The sequence below is a fragment of the Panthera pardus genome, unplaced genomic scaffold (assembly GCF_024362965.1).
Source record: "Panthera pardus isolate Hobbes unplaced genomic scaffold, ASM2436296v1 HiC_scaffold_13, whole genome shotgun sequence".
In the NCBI taxonomy this organism is placed as follows: Eukaryota; Metazoa; Chordata; class Mammalia; order Carnivora; family Felidae; genus Panthera; species Panthera pardus.
Genome location: NW_026526688.1, coordinates 191,293,461 through 191,307,596, shown reverse-complemented (window position 1 = coordinate 191,307,596; position 14,136 = coordinate 191,293,461). Strand labels below are relative to the sequence as shown.

At 42.8% G+C, this 14,136-nt stretch overlaps 1 protein-coding gene across 1 annotated transcript in view; it reads left to right on the top strand.

Annotated features, from left to right (window-relative positions):
* LAP3 (leucine aminopeptidase 3) overlaps window positions 1-13,453 on the top strand; it is a 29,284-nt gene extending 15,831 nt beyond the window's left edge. The window contains exons 9-13 of the mRNA XM_019453630.2: window positions 573-661; window positions 1,757-1,859; window positions 8,873-8,952; window positions 12,090-12,199; window positions 12,898-13,453. Of these exons, the coding sequence (XP_019309175.1) occupies window positions 573-661; window positions 1,757-1,859; window positions 8,873-8,952; window positions 12,090-12,199; window positions 12,898-13,087 (572 nt within the window). The 3' untranslated portion in view covers window positions 13,088-13,453. The remainder of the gene's footprint in view (window positions 1-572; window positions 662-1,756; window positions 1,860-8,872; window positions 8,953-12,089; window positions 12,200-12,897) is intronic.
* Window positions 13,454-14,136: the final 683 nt, after the last annotated feature.

The following is a 14,136-nucleotide window of genomic DNA, read 5'->3' as shown; positions in this document are numbered from 1 at the left end:
CTGAATGCTTCAGCGTGTGTCTGTCTCCTAAGAACAAGGACACCCTGTGCAACAACAATACCATTATTTCCAGGAATTTGATACACAGTCCCCTAATTCAGACTTCCCAGTTGTCCACAAAAATGATTATTTTGTGCACACAGGCACACACAAGTTTTTATTTTTGAAATCTGAGAGCCGGTTAAGGATCACACATTGCATGTGGTTGCCATGTCTCCAATTTTTTTCTATTTTGGAATCTTTTCCTCCCCTTTTATTTTATTCTTTCATGACATTGGCAGTTTTGAAGGGTCCAGGCTTGTCTTGTGATGGTCCACAATTTGGATTTATTTGGTTGTGTCTTCAGGATAGAATCAGATTAGACTCCTTGATAAGAACGCTACATGAGTGTGCACTTCCTGTTGCTGGTGCACATGATGTCATTTGGGTCACTGGTGATGCTAAAGTTGATCACTTGTTTAAGGTGATGTCTCTGGCATACTTCTGATGGCCCACCAGTGGCCTCGGTCCTCAGGGGGGGTGAGTTTGGACCCGGCACATTCCATGTTCATTCATATATGCTTTTCCAATAGGTTTGGCCCCTCTCTGTGAAAACATGCCCAGCGGTAAGGCCAACAAGCCTGGGGATGTCGTTAAAGCCAGGAACGGGAAGACCATACAGGTGTGTGAGTGGAAAACAGCCCTCCCCATTCGGGTGTTCCTAAAGGAATCCCCAGTGGCCACATAAACACATTTGAAGGGAAGCAGAGCGTGAGCTCCATTTAGAGGAGGGCGGTGTCTTTATTTAAGTGGCCTTCCATGCAGTTAGAAGTATTTTATGGGGAATTTTAAGAACATTTTCCCTGTCTTACTGTTCCTCCTATGTGCTATACACACAAGTTACAAGTCTGCAGCAGGCCCTGTAGAGCACAGCAAAGCAGGAAAGCGAGAGCTGTCTTTACCTGTGCCATGATTAGCTTTTTCTGTTTTGGTGTTCAGGCGGGGCACACCGACCTGAATCATGGACTCTGCACTCCTGGTGATGTGGCAGCAGGTTCTCTGCTGGGGCACCTGCATGCATGCACGCACTGCCCATAATGCCTGGGCCTCTGTGTAAAAGTAGGCAATATAATATATATAAAGTTGCTTGAGTTGCAAAGAGTTCTGTCTGGAGATCCAGGCTGCCCTTTCACTGTAACTTTCTTAAACTCTTTAGCCTCTTTGTTTTCAGAAATCTTGAAATCTTCCTTTATCCTGTGAGAAACTTGTTGGTAAAATGGACCAGACATTTTCTATTTATTCTTGCTTTCAAAGCCATGAATGAGGGTTTGGTCATCAGCTCTGGTACAGGGCTTATTAAAGCATGTTTGCTCTTCAGATTAAATCCGTTCCTATTCTTTTTTTTTTTTTTAATGTTTATTTTTGAGAGAGAGAGAGAGAGAGAGAGAGACAGAGTGCCAGCAGGGGAGGGGCAGAAAGAGAGGGAGACACAATCCGAAGCAGGCTCCAGGCCCTGAGCTGTCAGCACAGAGCCCGATCCGGGGCTCAAACTCACGAGCTGTGAGATCGTGACCTGAGCCGAAGTCGGCCACTTAACCGATTGAGCCACCCAGGTGCCCCTAAATCCGTTCCTATTCTAATTGAAGTATGTTTTGATACCGAGTAACAGATGTCACACTGGCTTTTCTTACATTTAAGTTGAACAGTGTTGTATCCAGTTTTGATACTCATTGTTTGTGTTATCTTACCCTTTTTTTTTTGACCCTTCTCTTTGCAGATCGATAACACGGATGCAGAGGGGAGGCTCATACTGGCTGATGCACTTTGTTATGCGCACACCTTTAACCCAAAGGTCATCATCAATGCTGCCACCCTAACAGGTCAAACAGCCTGCTTTTCCTACCTTTGTTTGAGGAAAGCTGTATTTGTTGGCATAGAGCGCACACGTTAACTCAGGGCGTGATTTTGCTGAACGTGGGCTCGCTCCACTTGCATTCAGACATCTTTCACCAGAGGAATCGTTCTGCAGCTTAAACTGGTTTGGACGTTGGATTTGTGGTTTTAAAACATCTCAGGCTATATCTCTTAAAAAAAAGAAATAACAAGTGGGTTATATCAGCCCACCCAGAGTGACATCTAAAAATGACACGAGATGTTTGTGGTGTTATTGCTATTTGATACAGACCCGAAAAGGTTAGTGATAAATCCCCAAATCGGTAGCTGTTTGCGTTAATCATAACGTATCGATGCCAGCTGAGTTTTCTGAACTTCCTGTACTTGACGTTACAAAGAAACAAAAACCTCGGAGGGTGGGTAGGGAGGTCCTCATTTAACAGGCGGTGTGGTGCGAAGCATAAGCTCCAAGGCTGGCTTTGGGCGTCTCCCGCTTAATGGTCGTTCAGCCTTGGGCAAGTCACCTGACCCCCTGGAGCATCAGTACCTGGGACAAAGTGCATTTGCCTGGCAGATTGGGAGATAGGGAGTTTTTAGAAAGCCTAATATAGTGCCCACACGGGGCGGGCATTGGATGAAGGAAGGCTGGGCCACCACTGTTGGGTAGAGTAACAAATTCATTCCCAAAGGGGTGACAGCAGACACTGCCTTGCTGCACAAAGCGAATGTTAGGAGTCTTTCATCCAGCAGTTCTCTTGCCGAGATTTGTTGTTTCTGCCTCTGTGAAGGTTAAAATTCAGACCATTTTTTCTCTTTTGGTTTTTATTCTTCTGATCATGTGAGCCTTTACTTTAGCAGAAATCAGTTCATGTTTTCCCTTTTATGTGACTGTAACAATACTGCATAGATTTATTTGCTGGGAGGCCTTTTTTTAAGCTAGCATTGTAGTATTTTTGTGGTCTTTTGTCTTTCTGTTTGATTTAGCAAACACGTGAGCTGAAGGGTGGAGGTGCTGAGGCTGGTGTTTGGGGGGTGGCAGTGAGGTGGGTGGTATAGTGCACCTTTCCTGTAAATGAGGAAGCACAGTCCCCCCCCCCTTTTTTTTTTTTTTTTTTGTCTAGTCTGAGGGTGAGAAAATTGGTCTCAGGTAACTAAGAGCAAGCTGATGGGTGAGCCTTTACACTGCCCAGATGTTGGCCCAGCGGAAGCTCCCCACACAGTGACTGGCCCCTTCTGAGTTCCAGTAGCTGTGATCAAAGGGGGCGGTAAGAAACACTTTCCAACCCCAGGTTCATGGTGGGAGGAGGTACATAGTCTTCAGAGATAAAGGACCTAATTTTGAAACTTGTCCTGCATCTTAACAGCATGTGACTTTGAACAAGGCCTCAGTTGTCTCATCTGTAAAAAGGGTATAATAGCACCCCATTAACAGGAGGGGTTTCTGTGCAGATGAGGTGAGATGATATAGGTTGATGTTACTGTCCTGCCAGACACTGAACCAATGTTACTGTCCTTGAAAAGGCAGGCCCGTATCAGACCGTAGGAATGATGGCGTGTTTAGGGGATGACCATTCAGTCATGCTACCTGTTTTCATTTCATTTCATTTCATTTTTCTAGTGCAACTTTCTGATTTGGGATGGAGTAAGAGGGGTGACATCCTTGGAGCTTTGATGTTTCTGTGAGACTATGACAGTTCTGGTAACTTGATCAGTTAGTACCTCAATAAACGGCTCCAAATGGGCCTTGGAAAAGAAAACAGAAAGTATGCCTCTGCTATTGGTAATTCTGAAATTGGTGATGGTACCAGTTCTGTAATTATGTAGAAAATAGATCATTTTCGGGGCACCTGGGTGGCTCAGTCGGTTAAGCATACGACTTCGGCTCAGGTCATGATCTCATGGTTTGAGTTCAGGCCCTGTGTAGGGCTCTGTGCTGACAGCTGGGAGCCTGGAGCCTGCTTCAGATTCCGTGTCTCCCTCTCTCTCTGCCCCTCCCCCGCTTGCACTCTGTCTGTCTCTCTCAAAAATAAATGAACATTAAAAAATTTTTTTAAAAATTAAAAAAAAAGAAAATCATTTTCTAAAGTAGGTAATGAAGTCAGCTTCAGAGCCTTGATCTCAGTTGGATCATATTAAATATCTATGTGTGTCACTTCCTATTCCTTTAGTAGAAGATATCACATTCTTATTTGAGGGCTGGGCATCTTGTTTGAGAACTGCTGCTTGAGCTGGGATCTGAAAGCAGAGGCACCACTGGGTGGAGGAGGGAAGGAAGAGCATCCCAGCAGAGGGCACCCTTCACTTAAGGGCTTATGGGGGCAACGGTGAATGGGACTGAGGAGAGCACAGTGCAGCTGGGGCAGGCACACAAGGCCGACATTCTAGGAGGTGCCAGACCCCGGCTCCACCTTGGCATGTTACTGGGTATTGTCCTGAGCCAAGTGCAGCAGGAAACTCTGGGACAGTGAGATCAAGTTTGCTCCATGAAACTGGCGCCATCAGGGCTCATGCTGGCCGTGTGCAGAATGCACTGGAGAAGGGCACGAGGTGACTGGCAGGCCAGCTAGGTGGTGAGCAGTGTGTACTTGCTGACTCTTGTGGATGTGTGAGTGCGTGTGTTAAGATGAATGTTGTAGTATCTGCAGGTGGCCTCAAAATAATCTGTTGAGCAGGAGGGGGGTGGGCGGGTGGGGGGTATAGATGAAACAAGCTTGCCCATGAGTTGGTTACTGTTGATGCTGGTTAATGGGTATCTGTGCATGTATGGTACTATTCTCTTTGTGTATATTTGGACGTTTCTATGAGTTTTTTGTTTTTTGTTTTAAAGACCATTATTACTGTAGTCCAGGTGGTGGATAACAGTGGTAACAGTGGTGGAAGAGAGCAGCAGATAGGTTTGAGAGAGAATTGGGAGGTAGAGAGTAACAAAACCTGAAGGAACAAATGACCCAAACAGACCTGAGTTACCAAATGTCGTGCAGAGTTATGGGTTTTTGCATATGGGTCACCAGTTTTTGTTTTAAATTGTCAACTGTTCAAAATTCCTTATTATTAACCAATTATTAATGTAGTTTACTTGTGATGTTTTGGGCAAAAGGTACAATCCATGCACTCATGGCACAGAGTAATCGGATACCAAAGTACTGCTCTCTTTCCTGAAGAGTCAACTTATTCATGGCATGGGTGTGGTGATGGGTTGATCAAGATTAACAAAATGAAATGATTCCTCTAAGCTTTATTTCTTTTTTATTATTTTTTATTTCTAAATTTACATCTAAGTTAGTTAGCATATAGTGCAACAATGATTTTAGGAGTAGATTCCTTAATGCCCCTTACCCATTTACCCATCTCCCCTCCCACAACCCCTCCAGTAACCCTCTGTTCTCCATATTTATGTCTCTTATGTTTTGTCCCCTTCCCTGTTTTTATATTATTTTTGTTTCCCTTCCCTTATGTTCATCTGTTTTATATCTTAAATTTCTCATATGAGTGAAGTCATATGACATTTGTCTTTCTCTAATTTCACTTAGCATAATACTCTCCAGTTCCATCCACGTAGTTGCAAATGGCAAGATTTCATTCCTTTTGATTGCCGAATAATACTCCATTGTACATATATGCCACATCTTCTTTATCCATTCATCCACCGATGGACATTTGGGCTCTTTCCATACTTTGGCTATTGTTGTAGCGCTGCTATAAACATGGGGGTGCATGTGCCCCTTTGAAACAGCACACCTGTATCCCTCAGATAAATACCTAGTAGTGCAATTGCTGGGTTGTAGGGTAGTTCTATTTTTAATTTTTTGAAGAACCTCCATAATGTTTTCCAGAGTGGTTGCACCAGTTTGCATTCCCACCAACAAGGGAAAAGAGATCCTCTTTCTCCGCATCCTCGCCATCACCTGTTGTTGCCTGAGTTGTTAATGTTAGCCATTCTGACTGGAGTAAGGTGGTATCTCATTGTGGTTTTGATTTGTGTTTCTCTGATGATGAGTGAACTTGAGCATTTTTCATGTGTCAGTTGGCCAACTGGATGTCTTCTTTGCAGAAGTGTCTATTCATGTCTTTTGCCCATTTCTTCACTGGATTATTTGTTTTTTGGGTGTTGAATTCAAAAAGTTCCTTATAGATTTTGGATACCAAGCCTTTATTTGATACGTCATTTGCAAATATCTTCTCCCATTCTGTCGGTTGCCTTTTAGTTTTGCTGATTGTTTCCTTTGCTGTGCAGAAGCTTTTTATTTTGATGAGGTCCCAGTAGTTCCTTTTTGCTTTTGCTTCCCTTGCCTCCAGAGACATGTTGAGTAAGAAGTTGCTGCGGCGGAGATCAAAGAGGTTTTTGCCTGCTTTCTCCTTTGGATTTTGATGGCTTCCTGTCCTATGTTTATGTCTTTCATCCATTTTGAGTTTATTTTTGTGTATGGTGTAAGAAAGTGGTCCAGGTTCATTTTTCTGCATGTTGCTGTCCAGTTTTCCCAGCACTATTTGCTGAAGAAACTGTCTGTATTCCATTGGATATTCTTTCCTGCTTTGTCAAAGATTAGTTGGCCATATGTTTGTGGGTCCATTTCTGGGTTCTCTATTCTGTTCCGTTGATCTGAGTGTATGTTTTTGTGCCAGTACCATACTGTCTTGATGATTACAGCTTTGTAATACTTCTTAAAGTCCAGGATTGTGATGCCTGCAGCTTCAGTTTTCTTTTTCAGGATTGCATTGGCTATTTGGGTTTTTTTCTGGTTCCATACAAATTTTAGGATTGTTTTGTCTAGCTCTGTGAAGAATGCTGCTGTTATTTGGTAGGAATTGCTAAGCTTTATTTAAGTCAGAGAAGTGTGCAAATACCACAAACATGGAAGTGTAGGGAATCACTCATTGGGGTGTCATACGGCCACTAATCCCAACTGCAAAGAAATGGAAGAATGTGGGAAGTTTTGTTTATTGTCAAAAAGTTGACAAAACAGTGTATATAATTCTGTCTTCAAGTTTCAGTTTTTCGTGGGGGAGATGCTAACAACCGGTCCATGAAAAGCCACCACGCAAAGCTACAGTTAAGGATTAAGGAGCACCCTGGACATGCCTTGTGTTATAGGTAGCAGGTGCCACCTTGTGAAAATTATAGAATTTCCCTCATCTTCTGTGGTGTCTCCTCTGACGTTCCAGGAGTATCCTAGGGTTGGCTTTTCCCTTCGCATAAATACTGAGCTCCTGTGTCCCAGGCAGAGTGCTAGGCCCTACGTGAATACTTAGGAATTAATGTGATCCCTGCTCCAGAGCTTGCAGCAGGACCAGGCAGGCAACAAACAAAATTGCCTGGAGCCAATACTGGAACCAGAGAAGGCGCTGCTAAGCTGTAGCATCTACTTGTGGTTGGCGTTCAGGAACATGTACCCACAAAAACCTGGAAATATGGATTTTTAACTTGATTTAAAAAATATATTAATGTAGGGCACCTGGGTGGTTCAGTCAGTTGGGCGTCCGACTTCAGCTCAGGTTATGATCTCACCATCTGTGAGTTCCAGCCCTGCATCGGGCTCTGTGCTGACAGCTCAGAGTGTCTCCCTCTCTCTCTGGCCCTCTTCTTTCTCTCTCTCAAAAAAACCAAAAAACCAAAAAAACCCATGTATATATAAATGGAAGGGGCACCTGGGTGGCTCAGTCGGTTAAGTGTCTGACTTTGGCTCAGGTCATGATCTCACGGTTCAATGGGTTTGAGCCCTGCGTCGGGCTCTGTGCTGATAGCTCAGAGCCTGGAGTCCTCCTTCGGATTCTGTGTCTTCCTCTCTCTCTGCTCCTCCCCTGCTCACGCTCTGTCTCTCTCAAAAATGAATAAACCTTAAAATATATATATATGTGTGTGTGTGTGTGCGCGTGTGTGTATATATATATATATATATAAATGTAAAAAGAAAAGTCTTCCAAGGTGATGCAAATTTGTTGGAGAAGGAAATGAAGATGAAACAAATTAAGTATGGTAAAATAAGAACACTTTTTTTTAAAAGGCAGAGTCTTAACAGCAGATGTGGTTAGAAATACTGAGGAATTAGAGATGCTTAAGTGCTCCATAAAAGGTAAATTATGATACCTGTACCCAGTGGACTTTTAAAGTCATTAAAACTACTTTCTAATGTTTGTTTATAAAAGAGGAATAAATGTTTAAATTTTTTTTAAGTTTGTTTGAGAGTACAAGCCAGGGAGGAACAGAGAGAGGGAGACAGAGATAGAGAGACAGAGACAGTCCCAAGCAGGCTCTACACTATCAGCACAGAGCCTGATGCAGGGCTTGAACTCAGGAACCATGAGATCATGACCTGAGCGAAAATCAAGAGTCAGATGCTTAACCAACTGAGCCACCCAGGCACCCCAAGAGGAATAAATGCTTAAAGCATAAGAGGAAAAACACATATTTGGACATGAACAGTATGGTCTTATGTTTTGGGTTTTTTTTTTAAGTTTAGAAAAAATCTGGAAGGAAATATTTATTTATTTTTTTTTTAATTTTTTTTTTTAACGTTTATTTATTTTTGAGACAGAGAGAGACAGAGCATGAACAGGGGAGGAGCAGAGAGAGAGGGAGACACAGAATCTGAAACAGGCTCCAGCCTCTGAGCTGTCAGCACAGAGCCCGACGCAGGGCTCGAACTCACGGACCGTGAGACCATGACCTGAGCCGAAGTCGGATGCTTAACCAACCAGGCCACCCAGGCGCCCCTGGAAGGAAATATTTAGAATATATAATGGTTATGCTGAGGATGAGATTATTGGTGATATTTGGTATTGTTTCCTTTTTTACGTTTTCTCTAATCACTGAAGCTGACTTCCAGTTGAGGAACTAGGAAGATCTTAAGTGTATACAGTAAGGATTTTCTAAGGTTACCTATTTTTGAAAATGAAGCATACATTAAAATCATATTAAAGACTGAACTTTTGGTTTGAGCAGCAGAGAAACACATCGTGCCTGAAGACGCTGAACATTGACCTGAGGGCTTATGTCTTGCAGGTGCCATGGACATAGCTCTGGGGTCCGGTGCCACTGGGGTCTTTACCAATTCGTCCTGGCTGTGGAACAGACTATTTGAGGTAGGAATAATATGTAGAGACTGAAATCACAGAGATGATTAAATTATTATGATTAAACCTAAGTTATTCTTTCTTCAACCCCTATGTGACCTAGTGATTTTTTTGTCGCAGGTTTGCCTTTGAATTGAAAATACAATACACTCTATTCAATGTGCCTTGGGTTCTCTATAAACATTCCAAAATTATAATTATGATACCACATTTCTCTTCTCCTTTTGTGGCCTCACACTGATGTGAAAGTGACTCAAATACCACGGCCACTGTGTAGAATCCCTGAGGTAGGAAAGGTTTTGAGGACAGCTTTGTAAAGGAAGGGATAGTCTTCAGTGAACGCGTGTTGTGAGTCGACAGGGCTTGTCCTGGCTATTTGTGGGCGGTGTGAAGTATGTCTACTGACCGCTGTGCTCTGTGCCTCCTCCACACCCCTTCGTAGCCAGCCTGCCTCTTCCAGACAGCAGTCTCTGTCACCCCTTCCCCCCGCTCCCCCACTGCCGGTGGCTTTCCCCAGTCAGCACCACTCAGCCTCACTAGCCTGGCTGGGGGCAGCACTCCACCCCGGCCTTTTGGTGACACCCTACTCTTAGCTTCTGTGACAATTTCTTCGGGTTCCCTTCTTCACTGACTTCTATTTCAGCCTCCTTTGCCAGTTTTTTCCTTTGCCCCTTTTATGGGCGTTCAGCCCTAGGCTACATGCTCTTCCCAGTCTTCACGGGGAAGCCCAGCGGCTTCAGCGGGCACCTCTCTGCTGCTTGCTCCCGTCTCTCTCCTGAGCTCCAGACCCGGTGTATCTGCTGGGTAATGAGACAGCTTCATCTGACCCCTCCTCTTTCAACAAGTAATGAATGGGAGCTTCCTGCGTGCCACTGGGGGACAAATACAAAATGTCTCTGAATACATTCTTGATATTTAAGAATTTGCCCTCCCCGCCCAGCACTTGGGACATTCAGCTCAGTTGTCTCCTGCCAGGCTGGGCAGGTGGGGGGGACTCTCCTCTAGCCTGCCATGCACCCCATGTCCCTCTTTATCAAGCACCCACAATGCTGCTGTTTTGATTTGTTTTTAATTATTTTTTTAACGTTTATTTATTTTTGAGAGAGACACACAGCATGAGCAGGGGAGGGGCAGAGAGAGAGGGAGACACAGAATCCAAAGCAGGCTCCAGGCCCTGAGCTGTCAGCACAGAGCCCGATGTGGGGCCCAAACTCATGAACCGTGAGATCATGACCTGAGCCAAAGTCGGATCCTTAACCAACTGAGTCATCCAGGCGCCCCTTGACTTTTTAAAATTTAAGCTTCTTTTTATTTTTTTTATTTTATTTTTCCATTTTTTTATTTTTTTATTTTTTAATATATGAAATTTACTGTCAAATTGGTTTCCATACAACACCCAGTGCTCATCCCAAAAGGTGCCCTCCTCGATACCCATCACCCACCCTGCCCTCCCTCCCACCCCCCATCAACCCTCAGTTTGTTCTCAGTTTTTAACAGTCTCTTATGCTTTGGCTCTCTCCCACTCTAACCTCTTTTTTTTTTTTTTTTTTTTCTTCCCCTCCCCATGGGTTTCTGTTACGTTTCTCAGGATCCACATAAGAGTGAAACCATATGGTATCTGTCTTTCTCTGTATGGCTTATTTCACTTAGCATCACACTCTCCAGTTCCATCCACGTTGCTACAAAAGGCCATATTTCATTTTTTCTCATTGCCACGTAGTATTCCATTGTGTATATAAACCACAATTTCTTTATCCATTCATCAGTTGATGGACATTTAGGCTCTTTCCATAATTTGGCTATTGTTGAGAGTGCTGCTATAAACATTGGGGTACAAGTGCCCCTATGCATCAGTACTCCTGTATCCCTTGGATAAATTCCTAGCATGCTATTGCTGGGTCATAGGGTAGGTCTATTTTTAATTTTCTGAGGAACCTCCACACTGCTTTCCAGAGTGGCTGCACCAATTTGCATTCCCACCAACAGTGCAAGAGGGTTCCTGTTTCTCCACATCCTCTCCAGCATCTATAGTCTCCTGATTTCTTCATTTTGGCCACTCTGACTGGCGTGAGGTGATATCTGAGTGTGGTTTTGATTTGTATTTCCCTGATAAGGAGCGACGTTGAACATCTTTTCATGTGCCTGTTGGCCATCCGGATGTCTTCTTTAGAGAAGTGTCTATTCATGTTTTCTGCCCATTTCTTCACTGGGTTATTTGTTTTTCGGGTGTGGAGTTTGATGAGCTCTTTATAGATTTTGGATACTAGCCCTTTGTCCGATATGTCATTTGCAAATATCTTTTCCCATTCCGTTGGTTGCCTTTTAGTTTTGTTGGTTGTTTCCTTTGCTGTGCAGAATAAGCTTCTTTTTAAAAAAAATCAAAGTTATATGTGTATAAACATTTAAATCCCAGTCAGCAATCTACAACAGTCTACAGTCTGTTTTTCCAGAGGCAGACACTTTCAACCCTAGGGCTGATTCATCTATTTACTCATGTCTCAAAATAACAGCTTCTGTTGCCGCTTCCTGACTTTCCACTTTTGGGTCTTACTTCTGACCACAGTGTATTAAAACCGTCTGTGTATCTGTTTCTCCTACTAGCCTTTGAGCCCTCTGATGGCTCAGACACTAAATTTCTTTATATCCCCAACACCTGGCGGTGCTCTGTAGCAATTCAGTAAATGGTGAATGTGAACGAGTGTGGTTTTGATTATGTGAATGAATAAGCTCAATAAGCTCACCTTGTCTTAGGCTCTGGTCTTCAGTGGTGCAGTTTCAGACATGTCTTTCCCCAGCACACTGAGGTGATGAGCATCACGAAGACTGTTTCCCCCTAATCAGTCCCACAAAGCCTGGATGTACTGCTGGATACCAGATTATTGTAAATTGAAATCCATATTTGATGGTTTTAGCAGATATCCTACAAATTTGTGGGACATTTTACAACATTCCTGGTTTCTTTTATAATTCTTAAGTAAATCATTGAATTAACTGAAATGATTCTGGACCTGGTTGTATAGTTTCCTGTTTTAGAGTAATAGGTCAGAGAGAACAGTTCTTTCTTTCCTGCACTGAATACATCAGTGCCATGAATTTAACCAGAACCTACTTCATGCAGTCTTCTATTGTACCTATTTCTTCTCTAGGCCAGCATTGAAACAGGGGACCGTGTCTGGAGGATGCCTCTCTTTGAGCATTATACAAGACAAGTTGTAGATTGCCAACTTGCTGATGTTAATAACATTGGAAAATACAGGTATGTAAAATGAGCTATAAAAGTACGCCTTTATAATCATTGGTTACCAAAATGATCACTTTAATTTTGTGCCCTTTCACAGAAAAATGTAGCCAATTTTCTTTTGATGCAGTGTTCATAAGCACTAATTCCTAATGTCTTTAATTTTCAAGGTGTTTTCCAACTGGTTCTCAAAATTTTCTATGTTTTCAAATCTAAAAGTTATTTTATTTTTTTAAGTTTATTTATTTATTTGGAGAGAGACAGCGTGAGCAAGGGGAGAGGGGAGAGAGAGACACACACAGAGAGAGAATCCCAAACAGGCTCTGCAATGCCAGCACAGAGCCTGAAGCAGGGCTCAAACCCACAAAACCATGAGATCATGACCTGAGCTGAAACCAAGAGTTGGATGCTTAACCAACTGAGCAACCCAGGCACCCCTAAAAGTTATTTTAAATAAATGGTAAGGGAAAATGATGAAAAATAAGTGAATTCATTACCATGGGGAAGAGGAATCTGGAATTTATTCTTTACCTTAAAGCTGTGTCTGAGAATAAATATTCTGAAAGTGGTTTCTGGGTTAAGTTCTTAGTAGATCTCATAAGCTTGACTTTTGCTGTCTGCTCATAGGAGCTACTTAGCACGAATGGAGGATCTTAATGAAATGGTCAGTGCACATTTACATGGCATTAAACAATGGTTTTTGTCTTTCTCTTCAGGTCTGCAGGAGCATGTACGGCTGCAGCATTCCTGAAAGAATTTGTGACTCATCCTAAGTGGGCACATTTAGATATAGCAGGTGTGATGACCAACAAAGATGAGGTTCCGTATCTGCGGAAGGGCATGACCGGGAGACCCACAAGGACCCTGATAGAGTTCTTGCTTCATTTCAGTCAAGATAGTGCTTAGTTCAGATCCTCTAAAATTTTTCAGTTCTCTTAAATGAGCAGTTGAGCCTCAAAATATTTTTGAATGAATGGATGAAAATCTTAAAAGAAACAAGGGATGGTATTTAAAAATGTAGAACAAAAGAAAATTTGATTATCTTGATTTTTTTCCGTTTTATGTAGAGATTTATAAAGGTAAAGCTAATAATCTTGCTTGGCAATGGCTTTTAAGATATTCTAGAAATGATTACATGTTGAAAAACTACCTGATTTTCAGAGTAGATGTTTTTAAGTGAGGAGCAAAATGTATTTTAGATTTGTGATGCTAGGAACAAACTAAAGGTTCCTATGTACTTGTCAGAAAAAATAAATCCAACTTTTTATGCTCGCTGGTGTGGCTCTGGTATTCTGTATTACTGTCAACTCAGTGACAATTACAACTTGTCTCTTCTGGCTGTGTTATGTGAACTAAGTAAGTTGGGGCATGGTGATACAGTATTTTCTCCAATGTTAATGATCACTTTAGAGCACTCAGTGATGAGCTTATCAGTTGGTGAGGTAGGTACTATTATCCCCAGATTACAGATGAGGAAAATGAGGCACCAGAGGGAGGGTTAATAACGTGCCAACAATGTCACCAAGCTAGTAAGTGGGAAAGCAGAGATTAAACACTAGGGGGCCTCTCTCCAGAGCTGGCATTGTTAATTGTTTATTACACTGTAGTGCTTTCTGTCAATACGGTGGCTTGAATAGATGTGGAATATATTTAAGTGAAGAAACCAGACCAAGAGGGGCACCTGGGTGGCTCAGTCGGTTGAACGTTTGACTTCAGCTCAGGTCATGATCTCATGGTTCGTGGGTTCATGCCCCGCATTGGGCTCTGTGCTGACAGCGCAGCGCCTGGAGCCCGCTTCAGGTTCTGTGTCTCCCTCTCTCTCTGCCCCTCCTCCACTCACACTGTGTGTGTGTCTCTCTCAAAAATAAACATTAAAAAAAAACCCACCACCAATAAAAGGAATGTTCATGGGTAGAGTATTGCTTATCACCTGGGACTACAACCAATCAACAAAA